This window comes from Vicugna pacos, chromosome 6 (assembly GCF_048564905.1).
Source record: "Vicugna pacos chromosome 6, VicPac4, whole genome shotgun sequence".
Lineage (NCBI taxonomy): Eukaryota > Metazoa > Chordata > Mammalia > Artiodactyla > Camelidae > Vicugna > Vicugna pacos.
The window spans coordinates 38,960,380-38,983,231 of NC_132992.1; the positions used below are offsets into that span (position 1 = coordinate 38,960,380).

Sequence of the window (22,852 nt, forward strand, 5' to 3'; positions counted from 1 at the left end):
CCCTAGATAATGTTTAATTTGGATAAAGTACACATCATTTTGGATGAGATGGTCTTAAACGGCTGCATTGTGGAAACAAATCGGGCAAGAATTCTTGCCCCTCTACTCATTCTTGATAAGATGTCAGAAAGCTGAAAATGGAAAGGCTGTGCCAGACAACATCGACTTACAGGAAAGAGAACATCATGGACTACCTCTCAACCTCTGCAGCCCAAAAGAATCTAGAAGGCCACATATTACAAAATGAGCTGTCCTTCCAAAGACATTTTAAATAGTGTTTTCCACAGCTCCTAAATGGAAAACAAAACTGTATTTTAAAATATGATGTATAAGAAAAACTTAGAGAGACAAGTTTTATTTTCTAACCATAAGCATTTTTTTCTCACTTGTTTAAATTTTGTGGAGTACTGAAGGAACCTTTGTGGTCTTGGCTTCCCTTTGCAAATTAAATTCAGGAGCAGCAGCATGGGGTGGGGAGAAAGTGTCTCAACTGTCAGCCAATAAACTTTAAAACTGACTTGAACACATTTAGCACTTTGAATAATACTGTTTTTTGAATGCTATCCTTTTCCTTAAAAAGCCAAAACTTTCCTAAATTTGTGTTCCTAATGAAAACTGCAGAATTAAATTTTGCCAGTTTCTAAAAGCTTGATATCTATCTTATGGGTACTTGACAATTACAATGCCATAATGTAATTAACTCTATAGAGAATGTTACTACCTAATAACGAATGGCTAAACATTGAAAGACTGCCCTTACAACTACCCTATATGCCACACTGTAAAGTGTCTTGTTAGTTAACTTATTTGTAAATGAAATTTAAAGTTTAAAAATAGAATGCAAGAGATTATCTCTGTTCAGGTTGGCATGAGATGAATCCATCTCCCCCTCCCTTTTATTCCTTCAACTTCCTTCTCCTGGAATGTCTTAAAGCAAAGAAAACTAAGTCACTATAGAAGAGCAATGCCCTGGTCCTCCCAAACCTTTCTATATGTATCTCTATATCTATACCTACGCATGCTTTTGCTGCTCAGGCAGCAGTACAAGATAAAAATCATCTTAGGTAAAAGCATGTTCATGTACATGTAGGGGTGGAAGGGCAGGTGCAATGGAGGCAACAGAAATACAGCCTTAGTACATAAATACACTGTACCATCTTATGGAATTCCAAGAGTTCTCTCACGTACAACACTCCATCCTCCAAAAGAGGACGTAAATGGATATTCTAGGCACTGGTAACTCATTCAGTACCTTTTCTCTCTCTCTTTCTCTTGTGTGTCTGTGTGTAGGACAGAATTTTGTTTAAATTTTTTATATTTCTAAAAATCTACTTACATATTTCACAGTTGGCATCTATGAAGATCCAGTCTTCGTATCTATAATGGACTCTAAAAGCAAACCTTAGTTGTTCTGGACTCATTTAGGAGGGCAGGGAAAAAAGGTTTCTGACCTGCCAGAATAGTGAATGGTATTTATATATAGATCCAACTTTGCATTAAGTCGCCAAGGTCTGGGGAAAGCCCAGTCTAGATCAAAGTGCTTTGGAGGTCTTTCTGAGACATCTTAGTTGGGAAACACTGTCCTAGTTGGTAGGCATTTAATCAGTAGCATATTCAGGTAACTGCTGAAACTGGTACACCAGAAGTAACTAGGGAGTGAATAAAATTAATTTTTGGGTCACACCAAAATAGCATTCAGATAATATCTTGGCACAGATTTTAGTACCTTGAGAGAATAACAATTAAAACAAATACTAGGTAGATACCACAGGAAAGAACACTCAAGACCTAGCAGATGTCTCAAAATTCTTGACTCATGCAAAGTGAACAATAATGTGTGACTGTTCTGCGACACTGTGCCATCTCACTTCAGGTTTAATGTTGAACTGTGGTTACCGGCTTTAAGTGATTTTCACACTCATCAAATTTATGTCTCAGACCGGTCAGCTTTACCTTGTTCTTGAACTTTTCTTTCTACACGAAGATTCCTGACAATTTTACCTGCTCTAGCAATGTGCTAAACCAGGATTCAGCACCCCTCTTCTGCAAAGGGCCAGATAGTAAGTATTTTCAGTCTTCATGGGCCGTGTGGTCTCTGCTCTAACTATTCAGTTCTGCCTCTGTAGTGCCAAAAGAGCCACAGATAATAAATCAGCATGTAAAACTTTATGGACATTGAAATTTGAATTTCATAAAATTTTCATATCATAAGGTATTATTATTCTTTTGATTTTTTTCAACCACTTAAACATTTTAAAACCATGGTTAGCTTATTGGCCATACAAAAGCAAACGGCAGGCCACAGTTTGCTGACCCCTGTGCTGGAGTAGTCTCAGTAAAAGCTGGCGACTGACAAACATTTATGAGACACATAAACTGGATTTTAATTCTGCCCCTAATATAAAGTTCTAGTCACGCATCCATGACTTTGAGACAATCACCACCAACATTTTTTGTATTAAAGCATAGGTCATACATTTAAATATTGCTATTATATTTTATTTTAACTTTTATTCTCACAGAGAACTGTGAAGCTGACAATAAGGTAAATTATTTAAATGCTGCCTCTGGTTACACAGTCACAACATTCTCATGCAGAGAATAGAAACACTACTCAGATGATTGACTGTAGTGGGAGAAATCTCTTCTAATGTAGAAAGGGAACACACCTTTTAAATAGGTAATAACGGGCAATTCCAAAAAATGCTTTTCATTCCTGTAACTGCCATTTGGCTAAATCAGGCCTAGTGACATTTATTTTTCTTAAATGCATAGATATGATAAATCACAGGAATTTGGAAAATGAAAACAGAGCCCCCTTTTCAAAACCAGGAAATAGCAGTATCCCAGTAGTTTCTTTTCATACTGACACAACATTCAAAAATCATTCTTGGATCTTAGACTTACACATCCCTGAAGATAATACAGTGGTAGGTTTAGCAGATCTGGTGTTTAAAAAGTTAACACAAATAACTTAGCCATTTTTAACTGAAGAATACTGCAGGACAGAACACAACAGTTGGACCACAAGCATGTGAACATAGATTTCTCCTAGCTTACCAGTTTCAGTAAGTGTATTTACATAGAAAAAAACATTTCTTCATGTAGTAATCTCAAAAAGACTAAATTTCAGTGACTCAACATGAAAATTATCTGGTTAAGCTTAGGCCTGATGGCTGCCGTGAAACAGTCACATGACACAGTTTTGTACGCTGCAAACATTTTAATGATTATTGTTGAGCATACATTTTGGAAATTTTTTTTTTACTTCAAACTGCAACAAGTTAAATAAATGTTTATAATATACAAAGAAAATACAACCAAAAGTAAAACTTGCTTTAAGTGTGCCTTGCAACCTGACCAGTGTTTTTTTCCCCCCTTAATATATCTTTATTTTTGAACTGCACAAACACACCTAAGGATTTGATCTTAATAAGTATGGCATTTAGGAAATAAAAATGTACTCCCACCTCAAAGAAATAAAAGGATTGTGCATGATTATATGCCAAACAAAAGAGAGAACACTAGGATACTCTTGATAGTGCAGGCATCATTAAAAAGGAAAAGAAAAAGCTTGAGATGCTCATTAACTCTCTTATGTTTTAAGGAAGCAGGATTTCTGACCAAGTAGCTTAAAAGCCAGCAAAACAGGGATCAGTGATGGCAACTGTAGTGTATGAAGTATGAAATGACAAACTTTACACAAATACACTGTTAGAAATTTACCAGTGAACACTGAAGATCTGAGAAGCTGCTCTTTGGAACAGTCAAGTAGGACCAACTTATTCCAGTCACATAAGCCCTTGTAGCAACACACAGTGTTCTGTGCTATATACTTGCTGGCTGGGTAGTTAAAGGATGTGTTTTGTCCTTAGCAGCTACAAACTTATTCCACATGTTCTTAAAGCCTTAATGGTGGAAAAAAAGGCAAGTGTCATTAGCGTGGAGAATCATATACTTTTCTGCACACAAACACAAGAGGCTTCACTAGTATTTTAAAAGTCTCTGATGTTTCCTATTGCCCTGCAGAGCTCAGTTGAGATGAAAGCCTTTCTCCATTGTAGCAGCTAGCAGGCGCTCTCTCATGATCTCCTCTGAAGAATATTCTGGCAACTTTAGGTAATGCACACATGTATTCACTGATGGGTAGCTTGCATCAGTGGCATCAACCTACAAAAAGAAAAGTGAAAACAACAGAAGACCATGACTTTAAATATTTATCCTTTCAATCCTTAAGTAATTAAACTTCATTTGGATTCCCAGTTAGCTAGAGTTTGTACCTTGCGTACAACTGTGAGCCTAGGATGCAGGTTAGCCAGTCCACCTGGGGGTAGAGTTGAGCAGCCAGTGGTAAACTGCAGGAATGCTTTCCTTTCATCTGAAGACATGCCACATAAAACCCTCACGAACCTCAGGAAACCAGGGCTAAAAGAAGAGAATATATTGATTTGATGGCTGATTTAAATGAAAACCACTAGTACTATTTTGTAAGCCAGCAATTACCCAAAAAACAAATGTTGACATGTCAGAAGAACAACACTGTCTAGAGACTCTTGTATGAAATGAGCTGAAACAAACTACTTTAAAAATATCCTGCAAAGACTGTCTTATAAATCATAAGAACTGAAACACTGATGGAGTATAAGAATCAAGTATGTAACAAAGCCAGCAAATCAGAAAAGCTCAAGATGCACATGCATTATTCACCCAAATATGGCTAAATTAGCAACGGGGATCTGAAATAATCCATTTTTGTTACACTGAAATAAACTACTATTATATGCCACAACATGGATAAATTTCATAATTATAGTATTAAAAGAAACTAGACCTTAGAGAATACATACTGCATGATTCCATTTATTAAAATTCAAAAGCAAGCAAAATTTATCAATGGCAATAGTGATTTAATAACTAGAAAAGAATAAGATGGGGAAGGGGACTTCTGGAGTTGTTTCTTATTCTGGGTACCAATTATTCAGGTGTGCTCATTTTGTGAAAATTCTCTAGGCTGTACATGCAATTTGTGTGCTTCTGTTATACTACAATAAAAAGTTTACTTAAAAAAGGTAAGTAAGTGTAAGTATAAAATAGTAATACTTTCTCAGTTACATTACTTTGGGAAATTAAAAAAGTAATATAAGGTCTATAGTCTTTAAAAAAAGTCAATGGCACAAGAGAAAAAAAGTTGAGGAACTGTCCAGATTAAAAACATATCACAATTAAATGCAATTTCCTGACACAAGGAGAATGGGAATGAAGTGAATGCTATTAAAGACATCCCTGGAATAATCAATAAACAAAGCTGGAATATAGCCTATAGATTAGCTAATAGTGTGGCATCACAAATTTGCCAACTAGTGTGGATATGTGGGAGAGTATCTGTAGTCTGAGGAATGTACACTGAAGAGTAAAGATACATGATACATGCAACATATTCTCATGGTTCAGAAAAAAATAGCATCCTGTGTGTGTGTGTATATATACATACACACATATATATACACACACACACATATAAGGACACAAATATATATATAAATGTGTGTGAATAAATAAAGAGATAATGTAAAAGAAATACAGCAAAATGTTAAGTACTGGTGAATCTGGGTAAAGAAAATATAAGAACTCTTTCAACTGTTCTTCAACTTTTCTGTAAGTTTGAAATTATTTGAAAATAAAGTTTAATATAAAATTTACAGGTTTACAATTTACCCAGTTTTTAAAATAAAAATTAAAACACAGTGAAAAAAGGAATCTTAACACCAGCCAAAATTCAGTTGTCGTTTTGTGTGACCTCAGCCTTATTAAGGGATATGCATCTTGGTAATGGTAAGACTTAACTGCTTGCTCATTTTATGAATGTAATTCATGGAGTCATTTAGAGAACTTGCCATTTGATTTTGGGACATACACAATTTTGTTGATCTTAGAAAATAACTAACACATACCTGTCACGTGTATAACCCAACTTAGGTTCAGTATAATTAATAATATCCTCTGCTGCCCAGGATGGCGACTGGTTTCCACAAAGAATCATTTGGACTTCTTCATGGCTGAAGGAACTTAATTTCTCCATTGGAAAAACTTTATTAAACCCATCTACATTATACACACAGGAAAAAAAAAACACACACACACACACACACAACTCAGTTTCTAAGTTACAATTTCAAAATAACAAATTTCAGATCAAAATAACCAATATCAGCTAAATGGACAGAAGACAAATAAAATATTAATAAATGTTTGATAAAGGAAATATAAACTAAAATAGTTTGAAATAAAATGTGTGCTAGGGTTTTAAGTACAGAAATCTCTTCTTAGTATCACAAATGTATACAGAAAGAGAATATTCAGATACGTCAGCTGCCAAATTCTAGTAATTTCCCAACCAGCTCCCTGTGTCACACAAGCCAGCCAAAGCTGTGTTCTTATTTTCAAAACTAGTAGGTGATAAACAGTCTAATATATTTTGCTTCAATCTTCAGCTGAAGAACTTAGGTTCTAACATGGTTTAATTATCCTGATCTGTACTGTGGAACATATACAGCCTTATGTCCACTTACAAGTGAAGAAATGGAAGCCCAAAGTGGGTCCCCCATTACTCAGGCGGAGCAAACTGAGGGTACGCTACAGCTTGAGAATGTTCCAACCTGTCCTGGGTACTCTGCAGGACCTAACTACTGGGAAGACAAAAAACTACAGGGCAAATCTAGAAATCACCAGCAATTCTTGAGCATAGCAGTGCCTTAATTTCAACTGTCTCAAAGTAAAAGGAGAGAGATTAAAATAAAAAGGCTTAAAAATTACCTCTAAAGGCTTCCATCTGTTTCTGAATACCCGTATGCATACAAAAATCAAACATCAAATCCACGTATTCTTCTGCATTATCCATTGTTATCATCTGCAAAGGAAAATTTGCCAACATTACTAGTTAACATCTAGGAATATTTCAGTAGCACCTACTACAACTGGCCTCATTAAGAGGATGTTTCTGAAGTTACAAATATAGCAAAAGCAAAATTTGTACCTCATCTTCACCACTTGGCTTGAGATCCACAGCTGTAAAACCATATATTCTTGAGGAAGGGCAAAACTGGAAGTTTAAACTGAAAGGACAAAAAAGGATTAGATTAACATTCAGCCATTTTTAAAACATTGCTGCCAAAACTATGAACTGCCCCTGGACCCTGCCAAACAACAAAATCAGTATACCAGCTTAGACGTTAAGTATGGGGGCTTTTTAAAAACCCTGCGCACATGTAACTATTTGGCCAACTGTTACCAAGTCTGGCTCTGCAAAGATTGCATGAAACTATTACTTTACTAAAGTTATTCATGTTTTATTGTCACCCTATCCCAAATCAAACCTTGAATATGTAATGACTTATCAAACACAACTTCTCAACACTATCATCAAAGAAAGAAGAAGAAAGGAAAAGAAAGCAAAGCCTTGCAGTCAACCCAGCATCACAGTTAAATGTACCAAGGGTAAAATAATCACATGTATATAAATTAATAGAATTTTATCAAAAGATCTGAAGCATCTGAGTTAGATAATGCAGCCACTGGGAATAAGGCTTACATACAAAGCAAACTATTTTGAGCTTTTTCAAGTAGGCTCCATGTATTAATTAGCTGATGAATTTGTCAGAATATTGGCTTTGGACTTTTTACACAAGATAAATATATGTATTTATCATATTTGATAAATCAGATAATCTAGGTATTTGATGATTAAACTCTATTCCAGTATTCTAAGTGTTATCTCTATAATATTAACAAATCAAAGGTTCAAATCAAGAATCAATATTTCCTATAGCATATAATTGTTCTTAAACAGACTGTATATTCATGTCCTGCAAATTAGGACAAAGGAACAAAAGCTTTAGAACTTATTGATCCATCAGACTGAGGAATGTACATACATATATACACACACATACAAATAAAGCTTACCCTAAGTCCTCTATGCTAAGTGGAGGCCCAGAACCTGATGGATTCTTCAGCACTAGTTCTTGTAATTTTGTGTTCTTCTCATCTTCAGAAAGACCTTTATTGCTTAAAATCTGGCGCCTCTTGATAGCAAGGTCTTTAATTTCTTTTAAAAATCTGGCTCTGTGTGGGTTTACTAGTTCAAAGTCTTCCCAAGTTAAAATTCCATTAAACCAAGCTGGGGGTTTTGGTTTGGGGGGATCTAGAATAAACTCTGATTTTGAATCCTCTTCAAAGCTTCCTACTGAGAGTGAATCATGACCTTCTTCTGTAGAAGCTTCAGACTGACTCTCAGTACAGTGTAAGTCTCTATCACCTCGTGACTCATAAATCAGTTTACTCATATTGCTTTTAATGTCACCCATACACATAAGTTTAAAGAAAGGTTTAGAAATAGGTAAGTCCACAAGTCTATTGTCTTGAATGCATTTGGCCAAGAAAATTCCAAGGAAATGAAAGAGTTTTGTGATCCTTTCAAGCTCATCACTATCTTGTGGAAATGGTGCTGTAAACAGTCCACATGATCTCTGCACATAGTATCCGGGAGGTTTCAATCCACCACCAAGATCGACCTGATTTTTTAGGAGAAATGCAAATAAAATTAAAAGATCCACAAACATTAAACATCTTAATTTAGCTATTTAAATTATCTATAAACACATATTATTAAATAGATTTTGTTAAATATTATCCTTTAAAACATTTTAATAATATCAAGATTATTCAAAAATAAAAGGAGAGTCAGAAAGCCTGGCTTATATTCTGAAAGTATAACTTATTTTTAACTTTCCAAAAGCATAATCGCAAATCAAATCACAAAATGGGAAATAAATCTTACGTGACGAGATTCATCATCTGGAAAGTTATCATCACAAAGCCAAGCTCCCAGGTCAGTTCTCTGGAATTCTGCTGCCACCAGAGCATAAAACTCTAATGTGGGTCCCAAGCCAGTTCCTTCTTCTCCTAAAAATTCAACCTAAATATGGGAAAAAAAAATTATGGGAGACAGTGAGCTTAAAAAAATTGTTTTTAAATGATCCCATTCCTTTTGTTTGTTTGTTTTGGGAGTAAAAGTAGATTTATTCAGAGAGATACATCCTCAGTAGACAGAGTGCAGGCTGTCTCAGAAGGCAAGAGAAAGGCCACAAGGTGTGGGGTTGGGTACTTAGCTTAAAGTAAAAGCAGATACACACTCCATAGACAGTGTGCGGGCCGTCTCGGAAGGCAAGGGAGGAAAAGGCAAAAATGATTCCATTCTTGACAAAATCTAGTCCTACTGTAATATACCTTGTTAATAGCAGCAGCATAATAGAAAACACAGAAGTCTTATTCTAATTTTTCTGAAGAGAAGAGATATTTGTTGTACACTATTCCATATTTAAACACTGTGGTGAGCATTGTTCATAATCAATTTACTTCTCAAAACAACTCTACAAAATAGGTTATACTTTTCACACCAAAGGAAACCAAATTTCAAATGAAGAGGTTAAATCATTAGCTTGAGGAAATGATGGTGTATAGGTTTGTATGTGTGTCTATGTGACACCAAAACCTAAACTCTTCCACTTATTTCTGACTTTCGGCAATCACTTTAAAGGTATTTATCCATCTCTATGTACTGCAAAAATGATTTGAGGCAACTTACAGAAACATTCAGTCCATGGTTAAAAAAAAACCAAACCAATAGTAACTGAGGATTATCTAGGTTACAGGAACATATAGGTAGGAAAAATAAGATGAAGGCAAAGAAATTTTATTTATTTATTTTTTATTTTTTGTTGGTGGGGAGGTAATTAGGTTTATTCATTTGTTTATTTTTATTGGAGGCACTGGGGATCGACCCCAAGACCTTATGCATACTAGTCATGCACTCTACCACTGAGCTATACCCTCTCCGAAGGCAAAGAAATTTTAAAGTGATAGCCGTAATCCTTATAAATTTTCTAGAGATGTATCTCATCTGTCATGATCAGTCTGTGATCAAAAAATAAACAAACTATCTGACTGACATCTGTGACAAAAGAGGTATTTTTCATTGTCTCTCATATACAAGGAATAATATGTATATCATCAAAAATGTTCACAGTAACATCTCTACAGTAAATATATATTTAATTTCATACTGCCATTTGCTGTAACATCTTTCAATAAAGGCCCATGATATAATATCAAGTACAATTTAAGCAAAACGGTATTACAAAACACATGTGCTTCAAAGAAGCAGATATCTAGTAGCATAGCTTAATATAAAGGTAAAATTTGGAGTATGGGAAAGAATCTTGTGAGTACTATCATTTCGTTCAGGCTTTGATAAGAAATGAGTAGTGTCCTTCACTTCAAAAGACCACTTCCCCTACCTCAAGAGTGAAGATACTCTTTTTTGCTCATTAAGCCACAAGATCCTGACCCCTTAGGAGGTAAGCTGACACCCTCTTATGAAAGATGCTCTGTCAGAGGCAGTGTGGCCTTTTGCACAGAGGGCAGAGAAATCCCTCTATATTTCTATTTAATGCAGTTTTTATGCAGTGGAAGATACAGACTGGTTCTCTGTCATTCCTGCACACTAAAAGAAATTAGACATACCTCAAGAACTGACTTCCGATCTGCATGTATCTGCATGACATTCTCAGCCCACTCCATCAATGATTCACCACGTGGAACTTTTACTCTTTCATGCTTAAGACGACCAACTCGAAACTCTCCAGGATCATCTCGCCTTACACTACTTGTGGTTCTTGTTCTTTCCACAGTGGCTTCACGTCGGTTTTGTAACCATACTATTGCTCTGAAATAGAAAAATATCTATGTAGCTATAGCATACAGCAACAATTGAATGTACTACTAATAACCAGCAACACTGTTCAACGATTTAACAATTTTTTAAAAATAGTATTTTATCAGGTGATCAAATATACTAATCTTTTTTATTGCATACATTATTGCTTCCTCTCTTAAGTTAAAATACATAAACCTCATTTATTATAATCTTCCTTAAACAAACTGAGAAAGTACTGAGTCTGTATTTTCCTTCTTTATTTTAGCAATTAACAGAACAAAATAAAGGTCTTGTGGCCCAACCCCACATAACATAAAAATACAGACGAACTCATAATAATGTAGAAATATAAACAAATATGTCCTGAATCACAGAAAGTAAAAAATGGCTAAGCCATCTTTATTACTGTGATACTAACTGAAAGCCACCATTGAAACAGTATTGTGATTTTGAAACATTTTCTTTTTTTTTTTTAAACAATGCAGAGCTAACCCATCTAGGGTAGGAGAAGAATCTTGAATTAGGAAAAAGAAGATGAAAGGTCTACTCTCATGAGTGCTACAATTTTTTGGTAATCTCAGGCCAATCAGCTACATACTCTCTGAGAATCAATTTCCTCATGTATAAAATAGAAATCATAACCAATGCCATTTCTCACAATGGGCCTGTAGTTCTCTGTGTACAAATGCTTTGTAAATAGTATAAAATGGTACAACAGTATCAGGGAAACAGGCAGCTCCATTTAAATTATAACATTTTTACATCTATTTTCAAAGTGCTCTGGGTATTCAATGATTCAATAAATATTTACTGAGCACCTACAATGTGCTTTAAGAAGTGCAGCTAGAGCAGTAAACAAAACTTTCATCTAGTGAAGGAGACAGAAAAACGAAAATAAGTAAAATGTATAGTATGTTAGATGGTAGTAAGAGAAAAATCACGGCCAGAAGATATATTTCAATGTTATTAAACCTATTTGCAAGCATTTAATTTGGTATTCTTGGCAATTTCAGCAACTAATCATTTATTTAAACTACTTAAATACTGTACAATAAATGCAGCTGATGGAAAACACAGTACTTAATCCACACTGCTCTTTTTTGTTTCCAACTGGAAACAGCTCTTAACAAAAAAACAATATATTCCATCAGTCTTGAAATAAAGTATATTTGCACATTTTGAGCTTATATAACATTAAAAATACATTTATTCTAAAAATATAAAAGGATGTACTTCCTACCTTGATGCACCAAATGCTGTACATGTGAAATAAAGCTGTCTAGTTTCAAATGGTATTAGAAAAGGACACTTGCTGGTTAATTGTTCACACCAGTCTGGCAGAGCCCCACTTGCCAATGCCAATGGTTCCTGCAAATTAACAAATAATGTTTTAAGGCATTATTAAAAAAAAAAAAGAGTTGATTCTTAACAGGTGAGATGGTGGGAGGTAGAAAAGGAAGAAGAGGCAATACTTTCAAAGTCTGAAAGATTGAAGAGTTCAATAATCTAATTTTATTACCTCAATTTGCTGCAAAATTTTTGTTGTAATTTTTTTGCTAGTGAATTCATCTGGTGGAAAAGTAAACTGAGGCTGCTCATCACCTTCTGTAAAAGTAATTAAAATTAATAAAAATGTAAACTGACTTACTTTTTAAAATGCCACAGAAACGAAACAAGGCTTCTTACAGACCTTCTTGGGATATTCTTGAATAAGGATCACTTGCAACTATATACAGAATACGCAGAAGCTGAAGGACATCTTCTACTCCACAAGAATTCTGTCCATTGCCTGCTTTGGCCTGAGGTTGTTCTTTTGTCAAATTAAGAATATCACTACTTTGAAGAGTAGAAATGGCCCCCTGGTTTAACCCAGACTTTGTTCCATGCTCACAAAAGTCCTATAGAAACATTAGCAAAACTAGCCATTAATCATTTTCAAGAAAAGCAATGTATCATCCTATTACTGTGTATTACTGTGAAAAGGCTGATATTCTTCAAAGAACTGCCTTCTTTTTAAATAAAAACAGTATCACTCAAGTCAAAGTTCAATGTATTCTAAACCAATAAAATTTCCAAATAAAATATAACCACTATAAGCCACAGTTAAAACTATGTACTTAAATCCAATGCCACAAACCATATTTGAAATTTTAGCATTGGCATATTAACAATATTAATTTAACTTCATTTTTTTAGTATGTCCCCATGAATTTCTCTTCCTTAATAATACTTAAAAAGCTGCAAATAGCACAAAGCCATTCCCAATCAAAATAGTGTTTTGATGCCAATATATACCTTATATGCAGCTATGAGCTGAGAACAATTTCTGTTTTTCCTAATACTTTTATTAGTGCCAGTTAATTTCCAGTGGCGCAGGAAAGCGGCGTCTGCATTCTTCTGCAGGTAGGTTATCAAGTCATTCTTTGGTAATTCATCAGTGCCAAGGTACTGTTCCACATGCTCTATAGACCAACAACCCTATAACAGGAAAAACTAAATGTTGGCCTTTCCTGATTATAAAGTCTATGCTATTTCACATGCATTACGTAAGGTAGCTTTATAATCATGCATTTAACTTAAAGAATCCCATGTGCTGATTTCTCCCTCAGTTGTTCATTTGAAACACTGTTAGTTTTTGTTTTTCTTTTCCTTTTACTAAGTAGCCAAGAGTAAGACCCATTTTCTAAAAGTAACTTACCATTTTTCCATTTTCCTTTTCTTTGTCAGAATCCTTCATTTCTCTGTACATAATTCTAAACATGAAGATATTATTCAAATTAATTCATAAGTCAAATGATTTGTGGTTATTTCCAATAAGTCTTCAATTCTTAAAAAATATATATAAATGAGGTTATTCATTAGCCATATGCTTATATTAAATACTGAACTCAGGAAGCATTTATAAGAAAAATATTAATTTGTTAAACACAGGGGAAAGTAGTAGACATCATATTCCCGGAAAAGAGTTGTTTTATAAATTCAGCATTAGGGCAAAGAAAACATACATCAAATGTAGAACTTTTAAAGATGTGAATAATCTGCTTTATCTTCTATTATAACTTTCATATATTGTTGTAAAAATAAAATGTGTTTGCATCTTTGTCTAGATGGAAAGGATAAGAATAACAAGAGCCAAGAGCCCTTATGTTCATGTAAGGCAGCTGAGATCAAATTTTATATTCCAATAAAAACTGAAGGGGGAGAATGTCATGATGACCTTCTATTCTATCTTAAAAGGATCTAGATTACTTTATCAGACATTATATAGGATTATCAATGATGTTAACAGAAGATGAGAAGATAAACTAACAAAAGTAAAGTTATAAAGGGATGATTACAATATAATAATTATATTATTAAATTACACTAAATTCTTTAATTTATTAAATAATAAATATTATTATCGGTAATACTTACTGAGCACCTTCTGCATCTCAGACAGTATTGAATCTACTTTACATATATTAATTCATTGATTCCTCACAATCATTCTCATTGTACAGATTAGAAAGTGGGGTGCTAAAATGTTAAATAAATCTGCCCAAAGTCATTGATAATTATTTGTTCAATGAATGAATGAATGAATGAACAAAGAGAAGCAGACTTAACTCACAGACCCCAAGGCAAAAAATAAAAAATATTTACTACTTCATACACAATCCCAGTCAAAGAGTTCAATGATTATTACATAATGAACTACTGTAGATTACTTCTAAAGTTCCTTCCGGTTGTAAGCCTTAACTTTTCTACATCAGGAGTCAGAAATGCTCTTCTCTATTCCTGTAAACCAAAAGAACTAAATCTTTTCTGTTCCTATAATACAACATATAGAAATACAATACTTCTTGGCTTATATACTACGAAAATATCTACTTAAAATATTAAGATAAAATCTCTTACGTGTATGTTGGCTCCCAAATACGCCTAAGTTTATCTGATTTCACATTGCCATTACAGGACAACTGAAGCAATTTTTGTACGTAATAGAAGATGGTTGATCTGAAATTAGTTAGTGGTAATTCAACTTCACGAGTTGTTCCAAGACCTGTTACTTTCAAAGTGAGGGCTAATCGAGGTGATGGAGTACATTCAACTTCTTCCAGGAGTTCTGAATGAGGTGTTCCTAAAAATATAGGAAATGTGAAAAACAGTTAGACTAAAACAAGCAGTCCAGAAAGAACACTGCACTAGGAGACAAGGTTACATGAAATCTAAACCCTTCTGCCATATATTAGCTAAAGATGTCAACTACTTAAGATTTTTCTGGCCTCAACATTTTTGTTTTTTGAAAATGGAAATAATACATCTAGGTTACTTAAGAAAGCACTAGAGTAGAATTTATGCATATGATATGAATCTCTCATTTTTATTAGGAAACATGCCAATTGTCTTTCAGAACATTTTATTTTTATAAATCAGAAAACTAAAATTATTCATAATTCTATATCCAGAGAAAACTGGATACTTAAAGACTTGTCAAACTTTTGCTTACACTGAATGAGTGGGTTGTGAGTTAAACACACACACACACACACACACACATACACAAAATAATTAAGTTTATAGTGTATTTGGTGGTATACTCTCTTTTCGTTTATTATCTCAGGAATTGTCTCCTCATATAATAGAGTCCTATAAAGTATTATTTTACTCACTGAAAGATATCCCATTGTACTTTAACTGAGTCATATCCCTATTATCAGATATAATGGTCATTTCCAATTTTGTGACAGTACTTCCATGGTTATCAATGTATACAAATCTGGGTGCAGAGCTAATATTTTAGTACCAATTTGTAGTAGTAAAAATATGAAATATATTGCCAAGGAGCTCTGTCAAAAATCTGTACCTATTTATACTCCCTAGAAATAGGTTTTCCTTTTTGAAGGAAAATTGGACAATCTTGATTCAGCCTTTACCCAACCTCACCATATTATATACATTATATACTTAACTACCTTATACTACAAAGTGCACTTACTTTCATACTTATCATTAAGTATCTTTCTCAAGTAAAAAGTACATCCCACATTTAACATTAAGATTTCTTTAAGGATAATATACTGACTATAATAGCTAACATTTATTAAGACACAAATTAGGAACTATGCTAGACACTATATGTTTTACCTCATTTAATCCTTTTAACTATCTTGTTGAACAAGAACCATTATTTTCCCCATAAAAGAGATGAGGAAATTGATGCTTACATAGATTAGGAGATTTGACCAGTGTTTTAGTTTCCTATTGCTGCTGTAACAAATTACCACAAACTGTGTAGTTTAAAACACAAACATACTATCTTATAATTCTAGAGGCTAAAAATCCAAACTGGGTTGGAAAGGCTTCGTTCCTATTGGAGGCTCCAGGGACGACTCCATTTCCTTGCCTTTTCTAGCATCCAGAGGCTTCCCATGTTCCTTGGCTCATGATCCCTCATCACTGATTGCTGCTTCCTATGGTCCAATCTCCTTCTCTGACTCTGACCTTCCTGTCTCCTCTTATGAGGTCACTGGTGATTACATTGGGCTCACCCAGATAATCCAGGATAATCTTCCCATCTCAAGATTTTTAATTTAAACACATCTGCAAAGTCTCTTTTGTCATGTTAAGGTGACATATTCACAGATTCTGGATCTTAGGACCTAAAATCTTTGGGGGGTCCATTAGTGTGTCTACCATACCCGAAACAGGGTTAAAAGAGATGGAGTTGCCACCCAGGCTGACTGACTCCAGGGGCCATAACTAAAATCACTATATAGCTTTTCAAAGTAAAAACTGAATAAGAATAATCCTTAGCAATTTTGATCTAGTAGAAAACAGAATACAAATTGTCTACCTTCAAATGAGGCCTTGCTTTAAGACTTAAACAAATATAAAACACAGTGTTTTTAAAATACTATAATCTGTTTCTCTAAAAAAATTTCTAATTTTTAAAGATTTGTGGCTGATATACAGTTTTTCCTGAAATCTTTTATTTTTACCCTGCATATGTAACTAATACTCTACTTTTCTAAGTATACAGAACTACTTTATTTAGCATCTATTAAAATTGAATCACAAAAACTAAAATATACTGTACCTGGGGGTGGAATTTCTAGATCAGTTGTCTGTTGGACATTAGTACGGCCAGGTCTAGGATCAAAAGCAGGAACCAAAGCTGAAAATTGCCGCTTTAGCACATAATCATCATCCCATGTTCTCCGGCGTCCCCCTTTAGTTTCATACTCCTCTTCTTCCTATTAAAATAAAATTCCACATACAGACAAACATTACAAGATAAATCTCTTTACTATTGCAAAAGTGATGTGCTATCTATAAAATAAGGTATATATTAAGTAATTCTTCATAGCTATTATATGTCCTTATTTAGTCTTATTTCTTATGCACAAGATGAGCCAATATAAACATGTATAGGTACATACATTTCTTGATGATTGAAGCTTATCAAAAGTAAGTTGCTTTAGTGGTGGTTACAAAAACTTACACATGTGATAAAATGACAAAGAACCATACACATACATTGTACCAATGTCAATTTCCTGGTTTTGATACTGTACTCTAATATGTGAGCTGTAACCATTGGAAGAAACTATGCAAAGGGCACATACTACATTTCCATCTTTGCAACTTTCTGTGAACATATAATTATTTTTAAATACATAATTCCACACAAAATAGATATGATGCTTGGGAGTAGCTTTAAATTACTATGGGGCAAACAGATCAAACAAGATCAATAAAGGGTTGATCTATTAAAAGTAAAATGATGGGTTCTTGGGGATTCATTACACTATCTACTTCTACCATGTTGGAAAATTTCCATAATAAAAGTTTTTTTAAGGAGTATTTTCTTCACTTTAGTATCAACAAAAAGAGATCAATGAATTTTAAATATTGTAGCTATCTCATATAATAATTTTCAAATAATAATTATATATGTGCTTACATGCATACATATAATCCCTAAAATACATAATTAACTTTTATAACAAATCAAACTGATATCTGACAGCTCTGGAACCAGAATGTCTAGGGTTTTTTTCCTGGATCTAAAACTTCTACATGTGACCTTCAGCAATCACTTCATCTGAAAACTGGGACTAATAATAACCTCAAAGGGTTGCTAAAAGGCAATGAATTAGTTAATACATGTAAACAGTGACTTGCACGTAGGTAATCATAAATAAATCTTAGCTAATAGACTAATGCTTTTATTACTTCTACTACTACTGTGAAAACTATAATCTTAGATAATAACTGTTAACCATATTAGTATGTGTTTACTACTACCCAAAGGCCAAGATAAAGGGGCTTCAAGTAAGAAACTTCTCTATGAAGTATGGCAGAGTAATCATAGACTCCATCTGGAATATGGAACCCAAGCAGCTGGTTAAATTTCTTCTTCTTAACTCTATTTGATAGCTTCCTGCCCCTACCCTGCCCACACTGTGTATTTTTCTAGGCATTTTAGTTGATACTTTATTGTGGAAGGGTAAAAAATACACTATAGGGAAGACAGACATGAAGATATTACCTGCTCCCCAATAGGTCGGCTTCCTGCTCCAGCAGGGACCTGTGGTAACTGTGAGGTGACAGAGTGGTGCGTTACGTCAGAGCGTGAGCCAGCTCGACGCTGCAGGGATGGACGTCTCAGAATCTGAAATAAGAAAATGTGAAGAGACTTGTCTAATTATTTGATCCATATAAATCCTTATTTAGCCTTGACCTGAAACTGTCAACCCATATTACCAAAACTGTCATTAGAAAACTTCATATTCATTAGCCATCTTCAGAAAAGTTACAGATTGAACATTTTAAATTCATCATGCATCACATATTAACCTTCAAAGAAATATGCTAATGTTCTATGTGTTTTCTTAACAAGATATAATAAAAGCATTTCCTGTGGTTCTCCACCCCATTAAAACTCAACTTACAAAAAAAATTTTTAATCTGATAAAATTTTATGAAGGGAAATAAAAATAATACAAGAAATTATAATAAAACACATTTTCAAAAAAGAAAAAAAAAGACATTTTCAGGCAAAAGTTAACTTGAAGACAATCATAGTAATTAATACACTAGGAGTTCTGATCATACTATCTATGCTTAGGTCCTACTTTTCTACTTAACTCTGATTAATTACGGTTACTGGGGAAAGGGGGTGGGAAGGGATAAATTTGAGAGTTTGAGATTTATGAATGTTAGCTATTATATATAAAAATAGATTTTAAAAGAGTTTCTTCTATATAGCATAGTAAACTGTTCAATATCTTACAATAACCTTTAATAAAAAAATGAAAACAAATATATGTATGTACATGCATGACTGGGACATTGTGCTGTACACTGGACACTGACACATTGTAATTAACTGTACTTCAGTTAAAAAAAAAATTAGGGCAAATTATGTTTTCTATGCCCCTATCTCATAGGTCTGTGTAAGGACTGATGAGATAACACACAGGCTCTACTTGCAAAACAGCAGGTACCAAAAAAATTCTAAGTGTAACTACTGTGGAAGAACCATGAAAATTATATTCTTTAGGACTAGTGCAGCTCTTCAAACTTTTAAACCTGTTAAAACATCAGCATGTGGCATTATAGTATTTTTCAAATAAAACGAACTTATTTTCTTTTAAAAAACAGTATCATAAATGCTCAGATTAAAAGTGCTTTTCTTATTTATTTATTTATTGTTGGGCAGGTAATTAGATTTTTTATTTATTGTTTGTTTGGAGGTACTGGGGATGGAACCCAGGACCTCGTGCATGCTAGGCATGCACTCTACACTGAGCTATACCCTACCCGCAAAGTGCTTTTCTTAATTAACCACAATTTTCATTTTGGTGCCATATTTCTTGCATCAAAGTTTAACCAGGACTTTGCTTTTCCTCTTCTCATTTTAATTATTAACTTGCTATCTTAGTGAAGAGAATGGGGGACTCTCTATACCATAACCTCCTCGTATTCTTGGTCTTCCTGATTGTCGTCTTCATTCTCATCATCTTCCTCATCTGGCTCAGGCAAGTCTTCATCATCATCTAGCTCAGCTAACAGAGTACTGGCACGGCAGCTATCAAGGAAATCTGGAAAACAAAACCAGCAATCTTACGCTTAATGCAATCAACAAAGCATTAACAAAGTAAATTTGTGTATAGGTTTTATAATACAAAAGTAAAATTCAAAAGGGACAAGTGTAAGGGCCACATTTAGTAATGCCATTTTTCTTCCACCACCACACATACAGGATGAGTAACAATGGTAAACAGTCACAAGCATGGCAGAAAACAACATGGGATAAGGGATGGCCAGTCTAAATCTCTATCTACAAAATCGTAACATAAAAGTTCAACAGTATGGGGTATGTTAACAATAACAATCCTATTATCATTCTCTGCATAAGTCACAGAAAACATAACATGGTGGAAGGAGAACACTGGAATCATTTGCTCTGTCAATAAATATCTTTTGAGTTCCTACTATGTGACAAGAATTGTGTTAGGCACCAGGTATATATAATTGTAAACAAAATAGACATGGTCTGAGCCCCCATGGAGCTTAGAAGGGAAAGAGGCATTTAAAAAGTAAACAGATGAGGGGGAAGGGCATAGCTCAAGTGGTAGAGCGCATGCTTAGCATACACAAGGTCTTGGGTTCAACTCCCAGTACCTCCTTTAAAAATAAAATAAGTAAGTAAACCTAATTACTACGCCCCCCCCAAATTTAAAAAATAATTTTAAAAGTAAACAGATGAATATATAAATATAAACTGAAAAAGATCTTATGAGAGAAAAGAACAGAATTAAGATCATCAGCAAGACCTGAATTTACCTATATGACCTGGCAGATTACTTAATGATAATGACTACTTAATGCCTGTTTACTATGGAATAATGTTAGGTACCATCTTTCATATTATCCAAATTATCTAGCACATAAAAAAGTTTAATAAGTTTGAATCCCTTTGTCTCCCTCCTTCTTAGGATCTCTTCCCTTCACCCTTTGGTGAAGATCAGGTCAAACTGACACTGTACCACATAATGAAGATGCTGAGAAGCTGTTCCCCACAGGAACTGAAAATAAAAAGGAGTAAGACTAAAACAGGAGTTTTTCTGGATCTGGAAGAAAAAAACCTCCTATGGATAAAAAGACATATATACTCTATATTTCAAAAGAATATCTAGAAAAAAATTATAATTATTTAGTAAAAACTTGTATCTGTAGGTCTCTGAGCCAGATATAATTCCCTAAGTCTAATAATTACATAGGAATAAAAATTCAATGTCTTTTTCTGAATGGCTTGTAGAAGAAAGAGGCCTGATACTACATTCCATTAGTTTCTAAGGTACACATTTTTTTTTTAACACTTCAAAATTCTGAAATCAGAATATGTCTAACTACGGGAGGTCATGGCTAAACTGGCAAAATTTTTTCCTTAGTGACATAAATCTTATAATTAATGGCATCTTAAGTTTGATGAAATATATCATCCCTACCGTATGTAAAGTACCATCCTGCAATTTAGGTAGTGGTTCTCATGAACATGATATGGCAGTACACAAAATAAATCAATTCTCCTTTTGGTTTATTTTTAAAGGAGAAAAAAAAAATATATATATATATATAAATTCCATCTCTCATATGTTACAATTCACTGAAATCAAAGGTTTATATTTAACTCATCATCTTCCCTTTATCAGACTACAGGAACATAAAAAAAGCTCCTTACTGCATAGATTTGACCATATTACAGAATCAAATCATGTCCCTGAAAACATAACACAGTAAAAATTTGCATATATGTAACTTATTTTATAAGGAAGGTGTTACTCTGCTCCTTCATACAGCAGCACTCTCAGAGAGTCCTCCTGTTTTAGAAATGTACAAAAGGAAGTTTTAACCACCTGAAAATAATTTTTAAAAGGCAACCAGTAGCCCTAACTCTTCAAAATTCTTTCCCACTAGCATACCCACAAACTTAACCTTCACGTGATCTAGAACTAAAGCTTAAAATTAACATATTAACAAGGAGAAGCAGAGGGCCTCCATGAGAAAAAAAAAAGTAGAAAACCTTATTCAATGAATTTACAACACTTTGGTATAACAATCATCATCATTTTGCTACACACATATAGGCATGGAGAAGGAGAGGTCACATTCTCAGAAAAAAGAACATATCAAAATGAGGTATACATAAAATAGTACTTAAAATATATCCATATACATCTTTTTGTATTTGAAATTAACAAAAATGATTTTGAAAAAAGAACAGGCATTATGATCAAGGATGTGTGGTAAAGGGTATTCCAAAACAATAATGATGGGAATACAACTTTTGGGGAAGGAAATTCAGTAATTACTTTTAGGAATTTACTTTAAGGAAATACACAAATACACAATTCAAGGATGCTCATTCACAACAATGTTTATGGTAATGAAAAGCTGTAACTTAAATACCCAAGATGGAGAATTTATTAAATAATGATCAAATAATCAAACAGAGGAATATCTGGCAGCCATTTCAAATGTAGAAACTCATCCAACAATGTGAACATATTTTCAAATGTACTGAGTGAAAAGAGCTGTCCGGAAAGGATACAATCCTTTTTTGTTAAAAAAAAAAAAAAATACAAACACACACACAAGTGGTATGTATCAAATAACAACTGTGGTTATCTCTGGGAGATAGGGACTAGATGATTTTATTTGCTTCTTTGTTTTCTTTCTAAAAAAAGTTTTATTTTTCTAATAAAGATAATCATCTAAGATAAGATGATTAGAAACATACTTTAATCAAATGGTTTTATCACTGATTATATACCATGGAAGCCATAATAATGTAACTATAAATCCTTTAAAGCAAAAATTAATTTGAAAAATTTAAATGTTACCTAAGTAAGGAATAATTTCCAAAAGACCTTGATAATAGTTGTGACATTGTGATTTATAATCAGAAAAATAAATTTTGTCTTGTTGTAGGCACTGAACTCCTAAAACTCTTGGAATTTCCTAAGTGATAAGAACAATAAAGGTGTTTTTTTACTATTCATAACCAGTTATTTTAATGAGGAG

At 33.7% G+C, this 22,852-nt stretch overlaps 2 protein-coding genes across 8 annotated transcripts in view; one reads left to right on the top strand and one right to left on the bottom strand.

Moving 5' to 3' along the window:
* AP4S1 (adaptor related protein complex 4 subunit sigma 1) overlaps positions 1 to 527 on the top strand; it is a 38,716-nt gene extending 38,189 nt beyond the window's left edge. Inside the window, exon 6 of the mRNA XM_006207578.4 lies at positions 7 to 527. Coding sequence (XP_006207640.1) covers positions 7 to 135 — 129 coding nt within the window. The 3' untranslated portion in view covers positions 136 to 527. The remainder of the gene's footprint in view (positions 1 to 6) is intronic.
* A 1,950-nt stretch (positions 528 to 2,477) lies between these two features.
* The window catches only part of HECTD1 (HECT domain E3 ubiquitin protein ligase 1), an 81,003-nt gene continuing 60,628 nt past the window's right edge, over positions 2,478 to 22,852 (bottom strand). For 5 of the 7 annotated variants that reach the window (XM_072962891.1, XM_072962890.1, XM_072962896.1 and 2 more), the window contains 17 exons: positions 19,733 to 19,866; positions 18,312 to 18,434; positions 16,857 to 17,013; positions 14,675 to 14,897; positions 13,473 to 13,527; positions 13,070 to 13,252; positions 12,465 to 12,672; positions 12,294 to 12,379; positions 12,015 to 12,142; positions 10,582 to 10,783; positions 8,837 to 8,974; positions 7,963 to 8,570; positions 7,034 to 7,112; positions 6,814 to 6,907; positions 5,952 to 6,102; positions 4,281 to 4,425; positions 2,478 to 4,170 (listed from right to left, as the gene is read on the bottom strand). In XM_072962891.1, coding sequence (XP_072818992.1) covers positions 4,033 to 4,170; positions 4,281 to 4,425; positions 5,952 to 6,102; positions 6,814 to 6,907; positions 7,034 to 7,112; positions 7,963 to 8,570; positions 8,837 to 8,974; positions 10,582 to 10,783; positions 12,015 to 12,142; positions 12,294 to 12,379; positions 12,465 to 12,672; positions 13,070 to 13,252; positions 13,473 to 13,527; positions 14,675 to 14,897; positions 16,857 to 17,013; positions 18,312 to 18,434; positions 19,733 to 19,866 — 2,852 coding nt within the window. In that variant the 3' untranslated portion in view covers positions 2,478 to 4,032. The remainder of the gene's footprint in view (positions 4,171 to 4,280; positions 4,426 to 5,951; positions 6,103 to 6,813; positions 6,908 to 7,033; positions 7,113 to 7,962; positions 8,571 to 8,836; positions 8,975 to 10,581; positions 10,784 to 12,014; positions 12,143 to 12,293; positions 12,380 to 12,464; positions 12,673 to 13,069; positions 13,253 to 13,472; positions 13,528 to 14,674; positions 14,898 to 16,856; positions 17,014 to 18,311; positions 18,435 to 19,732; positions 19,867 to 22,852) is intronic. The other 2 variants (XM_072962892.1, XM_072962895.1) reach the window with 2 other exon arrangements.